Source organism: Trachypithecus francoisi, unplaced genomic scaffold (genome assembly GCF_009764315.1).
Source record: "Trachypithecus francoisi isolate TF-2019V2 unplaced genomic scaffold, Tfra_2.0 Lachesis_group5, whole genome shotgun sequence".
NCBI lineage: Eukaryota > Metazoa > Chordata > Mammalia > Primates > Cercopithecidae > Trachypithecus > Trachypithecus francoisi.
The window spans coordinates 66866135-66890879 of NW_022681470.1; the positions used below are offsets into that span (position 1 = coordinate 66866135).

General features: G+C 41.1%; 1 protein-coding gene across 2 annotated transcripts; it reads left to right on the top strand.

The window, feature by feature from the left end:
* The first annotated feature begins 488 nt into the window (after positions 1-488).
* Positions 489-24690, top strand: UTP25 (UTP25 small subunit processor component). 2 transcript variants are annotated; one of them, XM_033196589.1, is made up of 12 exons: positions 489-710; positions 2289-2328; positions 2974-3214; positions 5354-5527; positions 7289-7377; positions 9021-9431; positions 11164-11383; positions 13108-13310; positions 14539-14721; positions 14857-14969; positions 15713-15958; positions 23683-24690. In XM_033196589.1, the coding sequence occupies exons 1-12, from the start codon at positions 604-606 to the stop codon at positions 23924-23926; spliced, it is 2271 nt and encodes a 756-aa protein (XP_033052480.1). In that variant the 5' UTR covers positions 489-603; the 3' UTR covers positions 23927-24690. The 2 variants fall into 2 exon arrangements, with proteins under 2 accessions (XP_033052480.1, XP_033052481.1); XM_033196590.1 differs by lacking the exons at positions 2289-2328; positions 2974-3214 and having other exon boundaries at positions 569-710.
* The last annotated feature ends 55 nt before the right edge of the window (positions 24691-24745 follow it).

Sequence of the window (24745 nt, forward strand, 5' to 3'; positions counted from 1 at the left end):
GACGGGGTTTCAACATGTTTGGATATGCTGGTCTCCAACTCCTGACCTCAGGTGATCCACTCGCCTCAGCCTCCCAAAGTGCTGAGATTACAGGCTTGAGCCACCGCGCCCGGCCGTTAGCGTGTTATCGTGTCTAAGCATCAGTTTCCTCATCTGCAACACCAGGCTTATTAACAAGACCTATCTGTACACTGTTGCCGTGATGAAGTGAGATGTTCATGCACCCTTAAATGTGGGTTGATATTTTTATTGCAGTATACTGTAAAGTCACTGCATTTGGCTATCTCCGGTACTACACATTTACGCAGACTGATTTCCATAACCAAAACACAAGCACAAAGCTCATGTCCCCAACCCACGTTCTGGGGCTCTGAGAACATATGGGAACCAACGCCCGTGCTTTCAAAGAGCTGCGGTAGGGGGCGGAATCGGGAACCGGATGTTCTAAGCCTGTCGTACGAGCGCGACGTAAAGCGGATCTGCTTTATGGCACCCTGCTTTTGCCGTAAAGCGCCATCAGGGAGTCCACGTGCTTGTGTTGACTGGACAGCTTCCTGGTGAAAAACGCGACTCTTCCAAGTGGGCAAACTTGACGTTGTCGCTATGGGCAAACGCAGGAGCCGGAGCCAGAGCCAGCTACTCAACACCCTAACTAAAAAGCAGAAGAAACATCTTCGAGATTTCGGCGAGGAGCATCCCTTCTATGACAGGTCTGACGGGGCGTGACAGAGTTCCCCAGTCGCCGGGGTCGTATCCTCGGGTTTGGTCCTCTGGCCTCCCGGATAGTGCTGCTCCGGCCTTTTCCCACGCTTCCCTGGCTCCCGCCGTGCTCGGCCGGCCGGGGAGATTCTGGCGCCATCCCGCCGGGGGATGGAGTGCTTCACGGGCCTTTTCGTTGAGCCCGTAATTTCATGCTAAGAGACACGCCCGTTGTGTGAGGGCGGATTTTGTTTGTTTGTTTTGTTTTTTAAGACAGTGTTTCGCTTTGTCGCCCAGGCTGGCGTGCAGTGGCGCGATCTCAGCTCACATGCCATCTCAGCTCACTGCAACCTCCGTCTCGCTTAAGCGATTCTCCTGCCTCAGCTTCCCGTGTAGCTGGGATTACAGGCGCCCGCCACTACACCCGATCAATTTTTTGTATTTTTAGTACAGACGGGGTTTCACCATGTTGGCCAGGGTGGTCTCGAACTATTGACCTCAGGTCATCTGCCCGCCTCGGCCTCCCAAAGTGCTGGGATTACAGGCATGAACCACCGCGCTTGGCCTGTTTTTATAATTATTTTTAACTTACATAAAATGACTGTACGTATTTGTGGGATACAGTGTGATATTTTGATACCAATACATGTACCCAATGTGTAATGATCAAATTTGGGTGATTAGCATATTCATCATCTCAAACATCATTTCTTTGCATTGGGAACATTGAAAATCCGCTCTTCTAGCCATTTGAAAATATACAATAAATTGTTATAGTCACATTATATGTTTTCTGTGTTTTTTAAAGAATTTGTTGGGACATCATTGATATGTGCAATTACAATAAGGAAATAAGTGTATTAGTAGTTGTGGTTTCTCTAGAAATGTCGAGGTGCAGTTATGATCTCAGTGTTCATCCCACTACTTTGGGCTGCTTTATTATCAGTTAGGGACATTCTTTTTTTTTTTTTTTTCCTTTTTTTTGAGACAGGGTCTCACTTCGTTGCTCAGGCTGGAATCCAGTGCTGCAATCCTGGCTCACTGCAGCCACCACCTCCTGGGCTCAAGCAGTCCTCCTGCCTCAGCCCTACCAGTAGCTGAGACTACAGGTGCACAGCACAACACCGGGCTAATTTTTCTTATTTTTTGTAGAGATGAGGTCTCAGTATGTTACCCAAGTTGATCTCAAACTCCTGGGCTCAAGTGATTCTCCCACCTTGGCCTCCTAAAGTGCTGGGATTCCAGATAGGAGCCACCACTCCCAGCTTAGAGGGACATTCTAATTAAGAAATTTGCTAGAAAAAGATGAACCCCGAGATCTTTTATTTAGCCAAGTTGTATCCTTCTTTTGGATGAGAGCCATGTGTAACTCTAGTATTTGTTATGTGACCTCGTTAAACTTTTCATTTGTCAGTTATTAACCATACTCTTGCAAGCCCTGCCCAAGTGCATGTGTAATTTTTGCATGACTATATCTAAAATGTATTTATGATGTTATATTCTGCCTTTTTCATTTAATGTCTCATTTGACCTTTTCCTAATTTCTACATACTAGTAGTTAGAGTGTAACATTGCCTGTTTCTTTTTAGGGTTTCCAGAAAGGAAGCAAAACCACAGATTTGTCAACTGGTAATGCTTTATACCTTCTTTTTAATAGTTGGTTTTGGGTTGTTGCCACTAAGATTATATCTAATAATAAAGCTTGATTACATTTCTATTCCTTTTGATTTCAGATGCAAGCTATTATTTTGGCAATATTACTTAATTTTAAATGAAGATGTCTATAAAAATGCCATTGTGATGTCTAGTACAAAAGCTACAGTTTGAAATTGTCCCAGGAGACTAGCCTATTAGGCCCTGTTACAGAGGCTTACTAGAGGGCTCTTAGTGAATCCTAAGAGGGAATATCTTTTTTGGTTAGCATAAAGGAATCACAGATACAGTGCAAAATGAACAAAGGGCCTATCATATTAAAACAAACTAAAAAAGAAGAAAAACCTGTTTTCTTTTGTTGTTTTGTAATTGTCCTGTTGTTCTCTTCAACCTGTGGCCTGATGCCTGGGACATAAATCTCATAACCTGAAGTTTTATGTTTTAAAAGTGGGCAGTAGCAGTTTGGAGAATATGAAGAGCTTCTAGAATCATAGCTAGATTAGCAATTTTAAGTAAATTTGAATTTGGGCTTCGTTGAATAGATGTTGGCTTGATGATAGTTTTAGGGTAACAATGAGAACAATATAGTTTTTGTTCTTAAAATTCTCCTTTTCTTTTTAGTCAGAGAGTTCAGATTCTTCAGATTCTGAAAGTGAATCAGAGAGTGAGTCAGAACAAGTTTCTGGCTACCACAAACTACTTGCTACATTAAAAAATGTTTCTGAGGAAGAAGAGGAGGATGAAGAGGAGGAAAAGGAAGAAGACAGTATTGTAGATGATGCAGAAATGAATGATGAAGGTGGTGGTAGCGATGTCAGTGTGGAAGAAGAGATGGCTGCAGAGTCTACTGAAAGTCCAGATAGTAAGTGTCTTTAGTATAGGCTCGTCATCTTTGCCAGAACTATAGACAGTTCACCTCATGGGCATGGTACCTTGTATACTGTGTGAGTTGGATGAAAGGACGTGAATCCAAACCAGGGATTTAACCTTGTTGGGTTTGATTATATCTTTGAGAATCTGATGGAAACACAGAACCTTCTTAGCACAGCTATGCAGAAATAACATTTTTGCTTGTCATTTCAGGGACTACACCAGTACTAGTGAAAGACCTCCTAATACAGAGGAAGGAGAACACAGTTCTTTCTTTGTGACTGTCTAAATTTATTGAAGAGGTTACTGTTCTTCCCTTAGGGAGACCAAGTTTGATGGAAGATAGACATAAAAACATATAAAAATTTTCAAACAGTAGATTTGCGATTGCATGGAACAGCTAGATGTAAGGTGTTGAAGAGACACAGAGTGGTTGAACACTGCCAGCGTAAACTAGGGAAGGCTTCAGGGACTCTGTCTCCCTCAGACTTCAAGGTGACTTTTTTCTTCAACTTCAAAATCACTTCATTGAGGTATCATTTACATACAGTAAAATGTATCCAATTTAAATATACAGTCTGATGGGTTTTGATAAAGGTATATATCCAAATCAAGATACAGAACATTTCCATTACCTCCAGAAATTTTTCTTGTCCTTTTGCAGTCAGTTCCCCATCCTTGGCATCAGGCAGCCACTGACCTGCCTTCTGTCACTGTAGATTAGTTTTGCCTGTTCTAGAAATTCATGTAAATTGAATCATACAGTATGACTCCTTTTGTGTCTAGCTATTTTTGCTTCCCATGTTTTTCTAATTTATCTGTGTTGTGCATGTATTAGTTGCTTATTACTTTTAGTTCCTGGAATAGCATTCCATTGTCTGAATATATCTGGGTGACTTTTTACATCTCATTATTTTAATGCCTAATTTTCTTACAGCCTTATTTTTTTCTATACCTTCTGGTGTTATGTATCGTTCCAGGTATTTTAACTGATCAGTTTTACTGAGATAAAAATTCATTGACTTACACTTAGGAATTTGTTTTGTTTCTATTTTTCTTTGCTTTTTTAGATTTTTAAAATTGAAAATATTTTTTATCATTATAAAAATAATATATATTTACTGTAAACATTTAAGAGGGTAGTATAGTTACCCGCTATCCCTGGTACCCAGAGATAAACACCTTTAGCATTGTATATAACCTTTCTATATTTTTATGATTATATATGTGAGTACGTATGCGTATTTATGTGTATCTGTATAATGGCCTTGTACATTTCTGTAACTTCCTGTGTCTGTAACTGTGGATTCACATTAGCTTCTTAATTACATAGTATTCCATTGTAAAAATATGATTGTACCCCATTGATAGACCTTTTTTCCCCCAGTTATTTCTTATCATAATCAGCACTGCTTTGGACATCCTTTCATGTACATCTTAGTGCACTATGTCTAGTTATTATTTTAGAATAAGCTCCTAGAACTAGAACTGGGTATATTAATCAGAATTGTCCAGAGAAACAGAACCAATAGGATATGTGTGTATGTGAGAAAGAGATCTGGCTCACGCCTGTAATCCCAGCACTTTGGGAGGGTGAGGCAGGCAGATCAATTGAGCTTAGGAGTTCGAGACCAGCCTGGCCAACATGGCGAAACCCCATCTCTACAGAAAAATACAAAAATTAGCCAGGATTGGTGGTGCAGGCCTGTAGTTCCAGCTACTTGGGAGGCTGAGGTGGGACGATCACTTGAGCCCAGGAGTTGGAGGTTGCAGTGAGCCAAGATGATGCCACTGCACTCCAGCCCCGGTGACAGAGCCAGACCCTGTCTCAATATATAAATAAAAAATAAAATGCTCATCCAAAAACATCCTTGCAGAAACATCCAAAATAATGTTTGGCCAGATATCTGGGCACTGTGTCCCAGCCAAATTGAGACATAAAACCCACCATCCCACATCATGCATTGATGATTAGGCTTAATTTTGAAATAGATGTTTTCTACCTGAATTTACCTAAATGTAAATAGTATCAGTGAACATTATTGTTGGTATAGCCTAAGGAAATAAATTTTGTCAACAGAAGTATAATTTGTGAGTAAATAATTTGATAAAATGTTTCTCAAAACTGCAGATGTACCTTTATCTGCTGACCCTGAGGGAAAAGAAGATGGGGAAGGGCCACCGGGCACATCACAAGCATCCCCCGAAGAGTTCACAGACGCAAAACATGAGTCACTGTTCAGCCTGGAAACCAATTTTCTGGAAGGGGAAAGTGGAGACAACTCATCTTTGAAAGCATCTCAAGGTCATAGCGCAGTGTGTGTTACTTGAATTCACCAGGTGCTTAGTATGGAATTTGTGTACTAATACACATTGAATCTATTATTGGAACAAACAGCAATAAAAACAGTTTGGTGGCTATATCTAGAGCTGGGAAAAATACTTCTAAAAGGTATTTTGTGTTTTTCAAGGGTTACTCAGTGTTTAGGGGTTGGAGGGGATGTTTAGGAGAACAAACAACTTAAGAATGGTGGTAGGGAAGGTCAGCTTCCCAGGCCTCACATTTTCATTATTGGGGTCAGGGGAAGATTTCTGATTTTCTCCCCAAGCAGGGAAAGAGAAAGAAAAAGAGGAAAAATACTTCCTCTACCCCTCACTTGCTGTTCTGTTTTGGAGCAGTAATTTTTCAGATTTGCAAGACCCAGGGGTGGCTAATCTGAGTGGTCTTTTATTACAGGGAGACCCTCAAAAGCCAAAAAGCCCTACCCTGTGTCTCCTGCCTCCCACAGACTCTTGACCACTCCTGTGACCAAATGGCAGTCATGTGGACAAGACGTGCCTATGGCAGGCTTTGATGGGTTCCTGCTGTCTCAAGTCCAGTTTCTCAGCCAGTGTCTAGGTGGGCAAGTCAGGTTGGTCTCGTTCTGCATCCTGATTGCCTTCATTGATCTCATTGCCATTCTTCAACCCAGCTTTACCTTTAATGAAACAGAAATTTTAATCCTTATTTGACTCATTTAGTTCTGTTGGTTATTTTGCAGGAGAAGTGACAGGTAGAATTTGGAGATTTTAATACAAACTCCCTTCTGAACGATTAAAACTTAGAAACTTTGGAGGAAACATTAGGAAGCTTGACTGTCCCATAATTTCTGTCGTTGTGTTGCCCATACAGATATATTATCATCTAGAATTCTTATGTCCTGTTGTTCACTCTTAGATGTTTAATACAAGATGCTTTTTGTTTGAAATTTTACTGTTTGGATGCTTGAATGGGTCATTTAACTTTGTTCTGTTTCTTGTGAGTGGGACTGGGAGAGAAGGTTGGGTGGCTAGCTCAGAATACTAAAGATTACTTGGAGTGCAGATGCTATCATGTGGATCATTTGTTCAATTCTGTGGAGTATTGATCATTTCTATGTGTCCCAATGCAAGATCAATCAGACATGGAACCTGTTCTTAGAGACCTTACAGTCTGCCAGATAAGACATATATATATATATGTATATATATGTGTGTGTGTGTGTGTGCGTGTGTGTTGGAATGGGTGGGCTGGGCAGGGTAGGAGACTAGAGAAAGTGATGACTCTGTAGGGAACAAGGGGAGCCAATGTTGTGCCTAACACAGTAAGCCTGGGAAGTATTTATTGTGATTCAGTGGGTAACATTAAATTGATAACATTTGGATATGCAAAAATGAAGTGAAGGAGAGGCTGGAATTTTTAGTTGAAGGAAGGAAAAGCACGGAGGCAGAAGGATTTGAGGGCCATATAGTCCAGAAATGACACTGGAGATGCAGGTTGGAGGTATATCCTAAAGTGCTCTGAATTTCACTGAGCTGAGAAGTTTCTTCAAAGGTTTTCAAGCTGGGAAGTAATATAATTAGAGAAATGTTTTGGAAGATGAACCTTTCAGAAATTTTTAAGCTCTGGACTTGGCTAGAGGATGGGGAAAGTCAATGGAGAAAAGGATGAGTTAACACAATGAAGATCAACATGTCTTTCACAGGGGAAGACCAGAAAACCCCTCGATAGTTGCATAGTGTGCTGACATTTTTGTTTCTGAATTAGATCCATTTCTTCAACATGTGAACAAAGAACTGAAAGAAAAAGAAATTCAGGCTGTTGCCACAAATCCCAAAACCACCCACGAGCTTAAAGTAAGTGTTGCTTGGTCATCCTGGTCAGAAATAGAGAAAACTCTAAATAAAACAGTGGTCTTGGGTTTTAGTAGCCTCCCAGAATGTATGATATACACCTGTGGTAGATGACTTGCTAGGGAAGCAGGGCATAGGAAGGCTAGAAGAGCCTAGTGGGGCACAGGTGTAGCCAGAAAAAACACCAAGAAGCTGGAGTGTGGGTGCCAGATAATATAATGATGGGTAAGAGTGGATTTGGAGACCAACATCTTCAAGGAGCTTTCACATTTTGACCAAAGGCAAGTTAATGTGCTTTTTTGCTATTCACTATTCTAGTCTGCTAGAGGGGGATAATAATACCTATTTCAAAAGAGAATAGTTTACTAATACATAGTGTTCAGCAAAACGGTGTTCATTAAAACAGTGGATACTACTATTGTTCATTTGTTTGAAATTATTGGAGGTAGGTCCACAAATAAGTTACCCAGATATTGGGCAGTTTTTACTTCTTTGTTCCCACCACTGATACCATTCATCAGAGTTGGTCATCCTTTTTTAATTGAAATTTTTATTGAGGAAATAATTATAGATGTACATGCCATTGTAAGAAATCATATAAAGACATCTTGTACCCTTGGCCCAGTTTTCCTCAATGGTGAAATCTTGTAGAACTGTAGTATAATGTCACAGCCAGGAAACTGACATTGATACAATCTACCGGTCTTACTCAGATCTGGTTTTACTCCTGTTCAACTGCGTATGCCTGTGCCTGTATTTAGTTACATACAGTTTTATCATGCGTAGGTTCCTGTGTCTGCCCCTGCCATCAAGATGCAGAACATTTCCCGCAAAATATGGATCCTTGCTGCCCTTTTATAACCATATCTACCTCCCTCTGCGCCCCACCCCACCCTGATTTCTAACCCCTGGTAACCACTAATCTGGTCTCCATTTCTATAATTTTGTCATTTAAAAAATGTTAAATGACTCATACAGCATGTAACCTTTTGAGATTTTTTTTTTTCACTCAGCATAATTCCCTGAAGATTCATCCAAGTTATTTCAGCTGTCAGTAATTTATTTCTTTTTATTGCTGAGATTGTCCTATTTTTAGATCAGCAATTTAGCTATAATGCAAAAATTCTTAAACTTGTATCCCACAAAACAGAAAATACTATTCCTTAGGATTTAAACAAAATGGACAGATTTCTTGTCATAGAACTTGTCAACACCTTTAGTATCTAATGTACATTGTGAATCTCCCTCAGAGGAATTAAGTTTTGTGATGTTTATCAAGGGTATTTGACCATGGAACCCCTTTGTTTCTAGAATGAATGTTGACTCTTCCCAGAATATATTCCACAGAACAGTGTGGGACAACTGATAGGGTGAAGAGCTCAGATTTGAAGTCAGAAACCTTGGGGTCTAGCCCTCAGCTCCTTTTCTTCTGTGTAAACTTTGTCTGTATCATACAACCTCTGTATAAACCTCAGCGTTTCCTAAACTATAACGTGAGCATCATGGTAACTAGCTTGCAGGGCTGTTGTGAGGATTAAATGAGATGATCTATAAATCATGAAAAAAATTTGCTAAATATAGTACTACGTGAATGTAATTTACTGTTATTCATTTCTAATTTGGCCCTTGATCTGTTTCTCCCCTAGTGGCCTATCCTGGGCCAGCTTGTCTTTTCCTCTAAGTTTCAGAAGTTGGAAACATTTAAACCCCCAAAGGATATTGACTTAAAGTCACTTCATCTCCAGAAGCCTCTAGAATCCACCTGGACTAAGACCAACAGCCATTTCCTATCTGGTCCCCAAAAATCAAGCAGCCCATTCACCCCCCTCCAGAAAGAACTCTTCTTAATTATGAATTCTTACCGGGACCTGTTCTACCCAGAAAGCACTGCCCTGAAGAACGGGGAAGAGATCCGCCATGTGTATTGCCTGCATGTGATAAATCACGTCCTCAAAGCCAATGCCCAGGTGCTTGGCAACAATAGCAGACGCCGAAGCCAGAAGTTTGGAGTGGGTGATGATGATGACTTTAGAGACCAAGGGTTAACAAGGCCCAAGGTGAGTGCAGCAGGAAGGCTTTGCTCTCGAGAAGAAGGCTGCAAGGCACTGCCATAGAGCTGCCTGACGCTTAGCAGGAACTTGGGTGTTTTAATAATTGGCATAATGAATGAGCCCAAATGTGAGCATAGTAAGTAGGCCAGGTAGTGTCAGAGCAGCACTGCAGCAGTTTAGTGGGCTGTTTCTGACAGTGGATGTAGCTGGAAACTTGTGAGAAGGAGGCACTTCATGACACTTTCCTTAAAGATAAACCCAGAGTATATAAATAAAACTCCATTATAAATCTCTTCTTTGTGGTTGTCAGAGCTGGATGGGACCTTAACGAGCCTTTTGTCCAATCCCTCCATATTATAGGTGTGGACAGCCCCAAATTTGTAGAAGTTCGTAGAGGGCCTTGCTAAAGAGAACCAGGGAAAGAGTAGCAGAGATGAGACAAGAACCATGGATTCTCTTCACTAAGCCACATACATATGTCAACCTTTGAAAACAAAAATTTATATTTGCCACTGTAAAGTTTTTGCTGCTTAAAGTGATGAGTTTGTATTCGTAAGTCTAAGCTCTAGTGGATTTGAGGCCTTAACAGGAAATGGTTTTCAATTATGTCTACATTATTCATGATGTTATAGAACCAGGACTTGTCCCCCTCCCCTGAACTGCATCTGTCTGTATTGAAGAGCCCCATCTTTTTATAATTTTCTCATTGAGTTTAATAGAATCCTAGAATTTTGATACTAATGTGGCTTTTAGAGATTTTTTAGTCAAACTCCCTTGTTTAATAGCGGGGGAAACCAAAGCCCTAATGCTTACTTAGTGTCACCGCTGGAACAATAACCCGGTCCTCTTAAGTCTTGGTCCACCATTTCTGTACTGTATCAAGCTGAGTCCACTGCACTCCTTGGGGCTTGAACATCAGGGTTATAAGGTTATTTGTTTCCTTTTAGAATTACGTAGAAGAATAAGAGGCAGATTATCTATGAAGCATATTATAATTTAGTGAATTATGTGGTTTAACTGGGGTTATGCCCATTATGTTGTTTACAATAGGAAATTAGAAATTAATCATTTATTAAGCATCTTCAGTTTTTATTCTCAACAGTAACTTTAAATATTTTTGAATATGCTTAGAAAAGTGAGTCCTGTTTTTCCCATTAATTGTGGTCATTTTTTTTTTTAAGAAATGCTTTATTGTCATTTCTGAAAGACTGTACTAGAGAATGCACTAAAAATGTAATGATGTGTTAATCCTTTTTCTTACCTGCTTTGTTTCTTCTCTACTTGTTCCATTTATTTATTCAGCATGTATTTATTCACTGTGTCTTAAGGATAAAAATATTGCACTAAATGCTGTGGGAGACACAGAAATGGAGTAACACTTCTTTCCCTCAAAGAGCTCATGTGTTTATGTCCTTGAGTTTTTACTAGTAGACGTATCTGTTAGAGGCATTGGCTTATTGTAAAAGGTATTTCCAAATTCTGCTTGAGAAATGTCTCAAGCAGAGACACATGGATTCACTGGTCTAAAGTCCGCAGGTCATGGTGCTGGGGTTATGAAACGTACTCAGTTTCTGGTGTTGAGCCAGGCCCTGTGCAAAGGGGGTAACATAAGTATGTTTCCTGGCTGGGAGCCACTGCTCTACATGGAGCTTTTTAGCTCCACTTCCTCAGCAGGTTCACCTCAAGATCTGGTTCCTTCCTCTTGCCCCCACTAAGGCTGCTGTTGCTCTGTGCACAGGTACTGATAGTGGTGCCATTCCGGGAAGCTGCTTTGCGGGTGGTGCAGCTCTTCATCAGCCTCCTCGAGGGTGACAGCAAGAAGAAAATCATTGTGAGCAATAAAAAGAGGTTTCAGGGAGAATATGGATCAGATCCCGAGGAGAGACCACCCAACTTGAAGAGGCCTGAGGATTATGAAGCCGTGTTTGTGGGCAATATTGATGACCACTTCAGGATTGGTAATTCTTCCTTATCAACTTTGAGACCTAAAGTGTGAAGGTCTACATAGCTGGAGACCAGAAGCTGGAATTAGACATTTTCCTAGTGGACTACTCACTGCGCCTCTTAACAGAACCAGTGTGCCTTTGAGAAATGTTGTTTGCCTTGGGAGAGTCTCTTCTTGGCTAATGGGGTGAACATTAGGCCAGTGGAGTGGGGAGGATCTCTGAGGCCACATATGAAAGGCACATGTACATAAATAACAGAAATTTTAACAAGTGTATAACAGAAGTGTGTAAGCACACCCATAGCTGGTAGCAGATAGATGCTACAAGGGGTGCTCTAGGATGTTGGAAGTGATGGGGCTGATGGGGTCATTCTGGGGAGGCTGAATAAACTGACTGTCTCTACATAAAGGTGGACTTTCTCCTGTCTGCTACATAATGCCTACCCTGAATAATCTCTACACATGACTTCCACCCACATTTTCACATTTTTGCTTGTCTCTCATTCAGCTCCCATTGACTTTGGTTGGTTATACCTTTCTAGAGTACAGTTCTTGAGAAAATGTTCATTAGTCGCATATGCTCATTCACAAATACTTATTGAGTATCTACAGTGTGCCAGGCACTGTTAAGAAGCTGGGAATATACAGATAAATATAGAAATAAAAGTTATAGTTCCCATTGCTAAGGAAATCCAGCCTACAACAGGGAGTAGGCAGTGCAGGATACATGTGCAGTGGTTGTTCTCGGAGCATTTAAAGCAAACCCCTTACCCAAAATGGGGGCAGGGTGGTTAGGGAAGATGTCATGGTGGAGGTGTCATCTGTACTAGGTGGAAACCTGCGCAGGATTTAGCCAATTTCAAAGGGAGGTGACTGAGTGGAAGAAAACATTTCAGACAGGAAACTGCCTGTTGCAGAGGCCTCAGGGTGACTAAGCTTGGAATGACCTGTGATTCACACAGGCTTCAGTATGGTGGAATGTAAAGCATAGGAGATGAGAGCCCATATTTTGTTTGGAACATATATAGCTGTCTAGCAAGCAGTTGGTATATTGTTCTGGAGCTCAGGAAAACAATAAGGGCTGGAAATACACATTTGTGTGAAGGTGACGTTAAGACCATGATCCGTGAGTCAGTTTACCCAAAGCTTTATGCAGCATGAGAGCAGAGCTGACAAGTGAATCCACCAGTTTGTGGAAGAAGAGTTCTTTGGATCTGGAAGGATAGACAAGGGCCAGGTCAGTGATAGAAGCAAAAGTGAGCATTGAAGTCATGGAAACGATTAGCAAAGAAAAGAGCATTGCAAGGCAACTGCTTGTACATTCTGTGCCATATGTACATTCCTCATAAGAAGCTCTCAAACGTGTTCATCCTGTTGGTGACTGAGGACTGTGAGGACCTTAGCAAGAGTCATTTCTCTGGAGTCCTGAGGAATCAGAGGCCAGATTGCAGTGGAGTGAGAAGTGAAGGAGAGATTTGAAAGTAGAGACAATTCTCTGGAGCGGTTTGATAGTGATGGAAAGGAAGAGAATGTAGAAGCTAGAAGGGACTATAGATGCAAGGGAAAGATTTCTTTTGTTCTTATGTTTTAATAATTAAAGCAGTTGAGCACAGTTACATGCTAAGAGGAACATAAGAGATGTAGAAGCAATAGAAGTGGTGGACTGCTTTGAGAGGGTGGAAGGTAATGGCTTGGTAGTGACTAATGAATTGGTGTGTACTTGGCTGTTTTGTGTAGGAGTGGCAATACTTCAGAGAAGCATCCGACTCTATGCCCCGTTTTACTCCTCGGATATCCTCATTGCTTCCCCCCTGGGCTTGAGGACCATCATTGTTGGAGAAGGAGAGAAGAAGAGAGATTTTGACTTTCTGTCTTCTATCGAGCTTCTCATCATTGATCAAGCTGACATTTACCTGATGCAGAACTGGGAGCATGTCCTGGTAATGCTGGCCATTCACATTCAGTGGAACAGTATTCATATTTAGAGGGATAAGGCACCCAGTGGTTTAAGTCCTAAAGAATTATTTAAGTCCAGATTAGAACTCTGTTTGGAAGCAAGGACACACTCCACATTTTCTAATTTGAAAAAGCCTTTTGTCCCCTTTTCTACCCACAGATTGTCCATAATTAAACTATCTAGAGTTTATAATTCCTGTCAGTTATTTTCAAATCTCCAGAAAAGATTTCTTTCCCTTAAAATTTCTTTCTGCTAACTTTAGGCTGGGTGGATGGGTGGATGGGATGGGTTGATGGATGGATAGGTCCTCATCAGGAACATCTTTACCTAACATAATCCCACATGTGGTTTTTTCTTATGCTCTTTTGTTTGGTGTTTAGTGAAGATGGGAAAACCCTGCTCAAGACTTTTGAAGGTGGGATCTTGTTTTGTAGAGAAATACAGGATGTCTTTATTTCCCGATGTAATTTGTACTGTAATTTTTTTCTCCTTCTCCACACACTCTGCAGTGTTATCTGTTTTAGGATTGAAAAACTGCTTTGGAACAATCCTTATTGAGGAACTATAGGTTTGTTTTTCTAAGGCATATGGGAACTCACCCCTTCTACAACCCCATGTCTTGAAGCTTGCAGGAAGTTTGGGACAAATGAAGGGTAGAAATTACTTCTAAAGTAGGAAATAAATTTATTGTACTCATTACCCTTCAATATATATTACAAGGTGAAAATAGAATTAAAATGGAAAAGGCTTTTTGGCATAGTTGAGTTATATTCTTCGATTTGAGGAAAAGGCAGGTATGGTGACACTGCGACTATTCCTAATGTTTTGAGAACCAGGTCATTGAGGGACAGCAACTCTGTTTTCCATGTCATTTCCCTTCTTGTCCAAGCCTGGGACTTAGGGACCCATAGAGAGACCAGTGTGGCATTTCAGAGGTTCATTTTAAAGGAACATTCCTGTAGGTACCATTTTGATCTTTCGTTAAAATTCCAGGAGATAGCCAGTTTTAGCTTATCTCCTCATTGGGCGTGTTTGGCTGACCATGGGCAAGTCACTCACCCATGTGAGCCTCAGTTTTCTTGTTATAATTTAGGAGATGATAGTACATGCTCCATGGGCTTAACTGAGTTGATAGACTTGGCAAATGTTTGGCAGTGTCCAACATGTAAATGCTCAATCGACACTAATGGTATTATTATTTCCACACAAAGCATTTGATGAATCACATGAACCTGCTACCCCTGGACTCACATGGGGTAGACTTTTCTCGAGTGCGGATGTGGAGCCTCAATAATTGGTCCAAGTACTATCGCCAGACACTGCTATTTGGGGCCCTTCAGGATGCCCAGATCAACTCAGTGTTCAACAAGTACTGTGTCAACATGCAAGGCCAGGTGGGTTCTTATCTTGTTTCCTCAGTGTCTTCATGAGCACTGTTTATTGTTTGGGTCCTGAAGTAGAAGGAGGGGATAGCATCTGGTCAAGAAGGGGATGGCTGTCTACCTAACGCTCTCACTGACTACTGGCAGGTGGCCGTGAGAAATGTCCCAATGACAGGCTCTATCAGTCATGTCCTGGTGCAGCTCCCACATGTCTTCCAGAGGATGGAAGCTGAAAACCTAGCTTCAGTGATTGATGCCAGGTAACCCACTGCTCCCAGCAGGCCCCTGGGGACCACATAGAGAGATTTGACTTGGGTGTACAAACCTAGAATTGGATTCCATTTTGCTTTGATTACTGTTTACCAAATCAGATGAGATAATTTAATTTAATTCTATCATTTGTCAGAGGAGGAAACTGAAGCCCAGAGAGAAATAGTGACTTGGCCTAGGTCTCCTAACTAGTTAGTAGCGGGGTTATTGCTGTAAATCAGGACTCTTTCACTCTTGACGGTGCCATTTTAAAATTATACAGCTTTATGCTACAAGGTGTCTCATGTCAGCAAGTTAATTGTAAGCCCCTCAGGGAAAGAACTATTTTTCTAATTGTATAGAAAATTTCCCCCTTTTTCTTCATTGTGTTTAGCTAGGGGACCCCAAGGAAGCTTAGTCGGGCTTAGTATATGGTAGATGTTCAGTGATTATTTGTTGACTGAGTGACTGACTACTGACTGAACTACTGACTGTGTGTACTTCCTAGAATAATTCTCTGGGATATAATAGTATTACATCTGTTTTTTACAGTGAATAGTGTTGACACTTAATTTTTTAGTGTGCTTATCAAGTTTTATCCTTACATAATCTGTTTGAGAGGAGGGAAATCATATTGGCCTCTGGGGAGGTAATCTTTTAACACGAGTTTGTGATTTGCCCAGGGTCACACAGTTAAGAGACACCATAAGCTTAGCTCTAGACATTAACTTTGCCCTTTGCCATTCCAAATCAGGTTTAACTTTTTTGTGAACAAGATTTTGCCGCAGTATCGTGATGCAGTCATGTCTCACACGCTCATCTATATCCCCTCCTACTTTGACTTCGTGCGTCTTCGAAATTACTTCAAGAAGGAGGAACTGAATTTTACTCACATCTGCGAGTACATGCAGAAGTCCGGTGTCTCCAGGGCCAGACACTTCTTCCTTCAAGGAGAGAAACAGTTTCTACTTTTCACAGAGCGCTTCCATTTCTACAAAAGGTAAAGTGGTGCCAGGTTTCAAGCCTCCTCTCTGCAGGGAACGTGCAGGACAAATCATGGCCTGCTCTGAATGCATGGCAGGCTTTGTGGTGTTATGAGATCATCCCTCACTCTCCCACTCTTACAAAGTAGCCAGAGAGTTTTTGGTCTGGACAGACTCTTCTTGGCTGGTTAGTTGGTTTTTTCCCAAAATGGGCATTGCTGAAGAAGGACGTAGAAACCAAAGCATACCCTGTGTATAACCCTGGAGTGAAGCTGTGGTTGTACACTGCAGGAAGGACATTACAGGATAGCTCAGATGAATACAAGGAAGGGGAGGGACCTTCCCTGTATTCACTTGAGTTTTCCCTGTCTAGACTTTTTCCCTCTGTCTTCCCCCAATGCACAGACAAGCATTGAGAGCTGTGTTTTCTGGGGAGATGGAGGCTGAATACAATGTCAGTTTCCAGACACTTGCAGTGCTCTGGAGGTATGCACAGATACTCCCTACCAAGGAGAGCTAGGACCATGAGCTCCTTGACATTTGCAGGAGGTAAAAGGGTAAGGGCTTCAAGTTGAATGTTGAAGGGTTTCAGTGTTTGCTTAGCTTTCCTACTAGGTGACTTTGATAAAATAAGTTGATTGGCCTTTTTGTTATTTTTTTAAAAACTCAGGCCAGGTGCGGTGGCTCACGCCTATAATCCCAGCACTTTGGGAGGCCGAGGCAGGTGGATCACCTGTGGTCAGGAGTTCAAGACCATCCCAGCTAACGTGGTGAAACCCCATTTTTATTAAAAATGCAAAAAATTAGTTGAGCGTGGTGATGTGTGCTTGTAATCCCAGCTACTCGGGAGGCTGAGGCAGGAGAATCACTTGAACCTGGGAGACAGAGGTTGCAGTTAGCTGAGATGGTGCCATTGCACTCCTGCTTGGGCAAAAAGAGCGAAACTCCATCTCAAAAAAAAACCAAAAAAACAAAAAACCCTCTAATTAGAGGGTTAGTAATACTGAGCCTTCTATTACTGTTTGGGATAGTGGTGGCCCTTTTGGCCTTAGAGCTCATGTATTTTATTGTTTTGCTGACTCTCTCTCTCTGTTGATAAATAGAAAAAGCTTTTTTATTTTACTTTTAGATTTTTATTTTCAATTTTCATGGGTACATAGTATGGAAGAGGCTTTTCTTAACCCTTGCCTGCAGAGATATGTAAATTACATTCTGTTACCTCATCCTGATTTCACAGTAATGTCCAGTGGATTTAAGTTCTGACTTTACTGTTTTATTAACTCACAATGGGTGCATTTTCTCCGAGAATCCCAAACGGATACGCCAGAAATCTCCCAAGCTTTGGAGCACATTAGATGACGCACTTTGGCATCGCATTATGTTTTAATTTATGTTAAAACGATTAGGATGGTGCTCCCCAAATAATGTTCTTGTTACCAGGATGGGGAGGGAGGAGTCCCAGCAGCTTGCCTAAGCATAGCAAAGCTGGCATGGCATGACCTCTTAGAGAGTTGAGGATTGATTAAATTTGTATTTCCCAGGCTCCATTCTTGGCTACCCAGAGAAGGCTGCTTGGCCAAAGAGTGTTAATGAATGCTTGCTTGTTGGCCTCATTATTTGCTCTGTTCCAGTAAGTTGTCGTTTCCATTCATGTTGGAAAGTGTCTGAGGGAGTTGCACTCATCAGGTCTTAAAAGCTCTTAGCTTTCTATCGTCTTGACAAATGAAAGCAAGCCCTTTAAGTGAAGTGGATGGATTGGAAAACTTCCCAGTGTGATTGTCTATCGCAACTGTGAATTAAGCTGGGATGAGGACTGCTCTTAAATATCTCAGCAGCTTTTCAAGGACAGGGCATGGCGCTCTTTGTAAGCAGGACAGTCCCCTGTATTATACTGTCTGTTTATTTACCAAGCCGTGTTGCCCTCAAAGTCACGATAAGGACAAATCTCAGCATATGCCATTTGCTTTATGCCCTGGGCCAGGTTAATTGGTGTTTCTTTTGCAGAAGATGAATGGAAATAATGTGCTTTAGAGTTCTGCAACAGCTAATTATCTCAAGGTTTCCAACTATAGAATTTTTTGCTTGAGAGATCACCAAGGTGATGATGGGTGTTTTGGTGTGCAGTGCCTCTGTGATTTGTTTTTTTTAATTTGACCTTGGAAAAAGTACGCTTTTTGGAGGGGACCAGGTTGTGCGTTTGTTTGTTTTTTTTAGACAGTCTCTGTTGTTCAGGCTGGAGCGCAGTGGCGTGATCTTGGCTCACTGCAGCCTCTGCCTCCTGGGTTCAAGCAATTCTCGTGACTCAGCCTCCCGAGTAGCTGGGATTACGGAAGTGCATCACCACGCCTGGCTGATTTTTGTATCTTTAGTAGACGAGGTTTCGCCATGTTGGCCAGGCTGGTCTTGAACTCCTGGCCTCATGTGATCTGTCCACCTCAGCCTCCCAAAGTGTTGGGGTTATTGGCATGAGCCACCGTGCCTGGCCAGAAAATGTACATGTATTTTATATTGTAGTATCTGACTCCGTTTTTATATTCTCTATGACAGCTGGCTGGCAGTGTTAGGAAGATTCGAATTCATTTTTGAGTTAGCAAAAATTTTTTAACCTGGAGATTTGTTTTATTTGAGGAAGATTAAACTAGCAGAATCTTAGAATTAGATGAACATTTGGTCGTGATAGCCCAACGATGGGTCACAGCTCTTTTCCAGTGTGTTATCAGTGGGTTTCCACGGTAGGGAGTATCTCAACCAGGAGGCAAGTCAGAAGCTGGAGGTGGGATTTGTGGAGTTTGGAAAGGCTGCTGGGAGTTTCTGAGTACTCCCTTCCCCTACATGAGAATCCCTGTTCTAGAAGTAGTAGACTTGGTCTTTATGGACCGTAGGAAGAAGCCAGCCTTTCAAGTTCGTTGTGATTGCCTCATTTGTCTTTAACAGTGGCTGGTGAAATAGACATCTGGAAGGTCCTGTCAGGGTGATTAGGCTGTGTTTGTAGGAGTCACTGAAGACAAAGCATATGTAAGGGAGGAGGAAGGCAGGGGAAGGGGTGCTCAGGCTATGGAGACTTGACACTAACTGCCCCTTGGAAAAGGCCCTGGCCATGTTCTCTGTTGCCAGGAGATACTTAGTCTCTATTGTGGTTGCATTGGGACTGAGACAGATTTTCGTGTGTGTGTGTGTTTAATATAACTCTTAACAGTTTTATTATTTTGCTTTTCCTGATTGTGAGGGTATTACACAGTTATTGTAGAGAACTTGGAAATTTTAGGTTAAAAATCTCACTGCCGTGATATAAATACTCTTTTTGGTATTTTTTTTCCATCTTTTTTGTATGAAAAATGTGTGCGTGCATGTATGCACCTGCACACATGCACACACAGGTTTTTTTTTTTAAAAAAATACTTAAATGGGGATCTTTTTTTCTTTTAGGGATTTTTTTCCTTTGAGATGTTTTATATGCTCACTGAAAAAAATTCAAAGATGTTAACATTTTGGCCTGTGTATTTGTATATCGTGGATTTTTTGTGTATATTTTTAAGTTACTATATATAGCTCTACCGCATCCTCTCTTCCCCCAGATTTTTATTTGAAAAGATTTCATTGTGAAAGAAAATTGTTAAGAGATTAACAATAAACATCTGTTTATTTATAAACCCTTTTACCCCAGATTCCACCAGCTGTTCTCATTTTATCACATTTGCATATACCCATCTTCTCTCTATCCCCACTCACATCTCTTATTTTTTCTTCCTGAACCACTTGAAAGTAAAGTAGCGTGAGTCTTCAATGACACTTTACCCCTAAATATTTTAGCATGTAGCTCCTAAAAAACATTCTTTTATCTAACCATAGCACCATTATCATGCTACCGGATGTTACTACAACAATATCATTCGATATCTAGTCTATATTCAGATTTTCCTAATTGTCACTGAAATGACCATTATAGCCCTTTCCCCTCCATCCAAAAAGGATTCATTAAGGATCATACATAGCATTTGGTTAACTTACTGCTTTTGTTTCTTTAATCTAGTTTAGGGGGGACAATTTTGCTCCCTGAGGGACATTTGGCAATATCTGGAGACATTTTTGGTTATCACAACTGGAGGATTATTCTGGTGGTTCTAGTGGGTTGAGACCAGTGATGCTGCTAAACACCTTCGTTCACAGGACAGCCCCCAACAACAAAGAATTATCTGTCTCAAAATGTCAGCAGTGTTAACACTGAGAAGCCCTCATCCAGAATAACTCTTTTTACTTTTTCATCACATTGACATCTTCTTGAAGAGTCCAATCTGGTTTCCTGTAGTATGTCTCACAGTCTAGATTTACCTAATTGTTCCCTTATTATTTAGATCAGTGGTTCCCAAACTTTGCTGTACGTTAGAATAGAAGCTTTTAAAAATCCAAATGCCCAGGTCGCATCCCAGTACCAATTAAATCGCAGTGTCTGGGATGGGGACCAAACCTAAGTATTAATAAAAAAAAAAAAAAAAAAAAAAAAAAAAAAACAGCCAGATGATTTCAATGTGCAGCAGTTTGGGGATGACTGATTTAGAATAAATATCTTTTGATAAGAATTCTACTTAGGGAATATTACGTACTTTCTACCTCATCTCATCAGGAGGCATGTAATGTCACTTTGTCTCATTCTTCGTGATGTCAAATCACTAAAATCACTTAGTGTGCATATGTAATTAAAAAGTAATGTGTGAGGTAAACATCACATTGTTTTTAATGGCTACATAGTATTACATTGGTTAGTTAAGCTATAGGGTTTTTTAGTGGCATATAGGGTTTTTTTTTCTGTTTTCTGCTGTTGTATATAATAATATGCAAAACATCCATATGCATATATTTTGATGAACTACTTACCTAGTTATTTTCTTGGGATAGATTTTTAAAGGAAAACTTGTTAGCACAGAGGCTGTACACAGTTAAAAATGTGTCATGCATTGCCACTTACTTGCTCCTTCACATCTTTTCCGTATCTTCTCCCGAATTCATAGACAAAGTAATTTATGCTCCATTGACCTGTTTCTCCAAAACCCCATAGACTGAATTATTGCTACTGATGTGATAGTCAAAATGATACCTCATTGTTTGGATGTCTTTTTCTTGCTTTTTTATGTCTTCTGTAACTTTCAGTGGGAGGTAGAGGCTGAGGTAAATAATGCTTATGTCTGGCCACACCCCTTCTGTAGGACACTGGTGTGGGTGCTATCAATCTAGTCAGGATTTGATTTTTATAGATACCTTCCCAACACCACAGACTTCAAATACCTCCAGCAAACAGTGGGCTTGGTGTAGGCTCTCGGGTGCTGGAGGGTTTTTCTCAGTGTCCTGATCGCTCAGCTGTCACTGAGGCCTCAACACTGAGTCCAGAGGAGGGTCTCACTCCACACTCGGACCCCTCCTCACAGGAGGCCTCTTGCTTGTTTCTCCTTGCAAGGCATCAAGTCAGGAGGAGGGGGTTCTCTTGGTCCAGCTCAATTTTTGGCCGCCCTTTTTATTCCACGCTTTGGGGGTGAGGCTTTCTTAGGGTTCCTGTCCCCGCCACCTCCGTGGCAGCCAGACTCTACCTTTTATCTGTGAGAGATCTTTGTGGTGAAGTGTATACAGCTTCTTCCCCAGTCGTGGCAGAACTCTGTTTGTATCAGTGCAGGAACTTGGGCTGAACAGGTTTCTTACCCCTTCCCCTAGAGCAGAATGCTTTTTACTTGTGTAGGGGAAAATGGAAGGGTAGGGGTTTACTGCGCTTCCATTAAGGGCAGACAACTTTTGCTTCTACTCACCCGTCTCCCGCCGTGAAGTGGTTTGCCTTTCCCTGCTTGCAACTAGGGGTAGGTTCCTTTCGTCTTTCCCATCTGCTTCAGGTGTTTGCCATGGGTTTCACGATAATGGGCCTGGGAAGTAGGTGGGCTTTCATGTCCCTACCACCAGTGGCATCTGCCTCGGGTCTTCTGCTTTCTCCAGGGCTCCCAGTGCAGGCCTCTGGAATGAGCTCTTAAGTGGATGTGAACTAAAGGAGCATCCAGAGATCCCTGGGGTTCTGGTCAGGCAAGCCTATTCTTGCCCTTTAAGAATTTGTTAAAAGTGTATTTATTTTCTTACTACCCACTTTTTTGGCAGAGGCTGTCTTTCTCCTGTGCTCTTCCTAAGGTGCAGTAGTTCCTGTATCCTGTTTTTCCTCAGAAGGGCTACTCTTTGGAACTTAGTCCATGGTGGGCTGAAGCTGGCTCGCACTGGCTCTTGAGACCTGGTTGTACATCTCTGTGTCAGCAGCGTGACATTGGTAGCTTGAAACTGACAAATCCTTCAAATTAGCACCCTCCCCTTCTCCCACTGAGGACCAATTATTAAACATACACCAGCTCACCACCTAGTTCAGGTTACCTGATTGCCTCATGATGGTAGCTCTCTGGGGTCAAGAAAAGGAACATTTTTGTATAATAGATTATCTGACTTTTTCTTATTAGTGTAGGAGCAATATTCCCTTGAGTTTTATACATTCTAAGCAGAAGTAGAACTCAGTGTTGTTTTTATTTTGAGAACTAGTGAGGTAGAACAGTTTATTCAAGTTCATTAGCCATTAGAATTCCTTCTTTACGGAAAGGATGTTGAAAAGTGAACCACATAATAGATCACAGTCATGGTTTGGGAAAGGAAGGTCTCCAGAGAGATCAGGATGAGCCGTGAGGGAGAAAGACAAGGAAAACTTATCTTCTGTGAAAGAAATAAAATCCGCAAGGGAGTCTAACATCTTCAGTATATGAGAGAAACTTAACAGGAAAAATCAGAAGTTTGTCAACATATAAAATCTTTTGTTACGGAATCCCACAGGGAACGGTTGACCTCAGCCTGACTGAACCATACTGTGAATCAGTCCCTTGGGTCTACACCACTCCCCACCACAGGGCAGCACTGTGCAGCCGGGAAAGAGGTGGCAGTGCATACGCTGTTGAAACTAATTGCTTTCTCAGGATGCCTAGTGGGTCCTTGCGCAGGGTTTTGACATCTGCCATGGAGTTAACATGTCTCCAGAGTGGCAAGAAAAGACTTACAGGAGTGTATTTACAATTTGTACAGCTTATTTTATGTACTGGATCTGACTGGTCTCCATTCTTTTTTTGCCTGATTATAATAAGGCTAATGTTCCATTTTAAGTGCCTGCTTTTTAAGTTTTCTGTGACAGATTTTTTTTTTTTTTTTTGAGGTGGAGTCTCGCTCTGTCGCCCGGACTGGAGTGCAGTGGCCGATCTCAGCTCACTGCAAGCTCCGCCTCCCGGGTTTACGCCATTCTCCTGCCTCAGCCTCCCGAGTAGCTGGGACTACAGGCGCCTGCCGCCTCGCCCGGCTAGTTTTTTTGTATTTTTAGTAGAGACGGGGTTTCACTGTGTTAGCCAGGATGGTCTCGATCTCCTGACCTCGTGATCCGCCCGTCTGTGACAGATTTTTAAATCCTAATCTTTTCTTTCCTATGATACCTCAGCCTACCCAGAGTAGTATCAAGAAAAGTGCATTTATTTTATCATTATCTTACGCCAAATATTAGGACTTTGAATATGTTGTCATAAAAGTAAGTGCTGCCACCTCAGAATAACTTTTGTTCTGTTATTTGTGCCACTGTTTTTCTCCATTAGCAGGAAGCAACAAGCATGAACTATGCCTCTATAACTCCTAGGTAGTTTTTCTAGAACTTGTTTCTCAAGTTGACTTAGCTCTCTCTTTCCAATTCTAACAGGTATACAATAAAAGGCATCAGGAACCTGATTTTCTATGAACTGCCGACATATCCACACTTTTACAGTGAAATTTGTAATATGCTGAGAGCCACCAACAGAGGAGAAGAGGCCACATGGACCTGCACTGTTCTCTACTCCAAGTATGATGCCCAGAGGTTAGCTGCCGTGGTTGGTGTGGAGCGGGCGGCACAGATGCTACGATCCAAGAAGAATGTCCACCTCTTCATTACTGGAGAAAAATGAAATTTTGTTGGACAGGAAGTGGTATTTGGCATGATACATAATGTTTGATTCTATGCCACTTGGACCCAATTCTGATTACTTGCAGAAGAAGGATTGATACAAAGAAAGTGCATGAGGCAATGTCAGTATTATCTGACATTTCTTTCTTTTCAGGTTATGTGTCCCTGAAAAGTTAAATGTAAACCAGATTTTGGTAAATCACATTTTTCAGAAGTGAAGAGGGGGCTAGAAAGACTCTGAGAAGTTGGTAGAAGAAAACTTCCACTTGTGAATATTTTTATGAGACATGAATTCTTTTATTACAATTTACCTCTAATTTATTACACTTATTCCAGATTTTTCTATGTGTTTGACACTTTCTTAAAGTAAGAATACACATCATTGCTTGTGAGAACTGGTTATGAGACATTGGAATACTTCCTGCTGCTACATGTCATCTTAATTTTGGATGGCATGGGTTTTGTAAAACTTATTTTCCCCCAGCCAAACTTTTTTGAAACCTTAAATAGTCTACCTTAATTCAGCCTAGAAGAGTACACTGATTCACTGATCTTTTTTTATATTCATAATAGTAAATGTTTTAGTTTTGTTCAAATATATGCTTAAAATCACATTATTTAAAAAACATATCTGCTCTGTCTCAAGAAGTAATTTTGTTAAAACTCCATGTTAAAATATCCATCTTCAACAGTAGGATCTTCATAATAGCTGGTCATTTTTTGAGTCATAAACAGATGCAAATAAAAAGAAAATTACACCTTTAACAACATTTTTATTTTGAAACATTCTCAAACAGAAAAATTACAAGCACAGAACCTG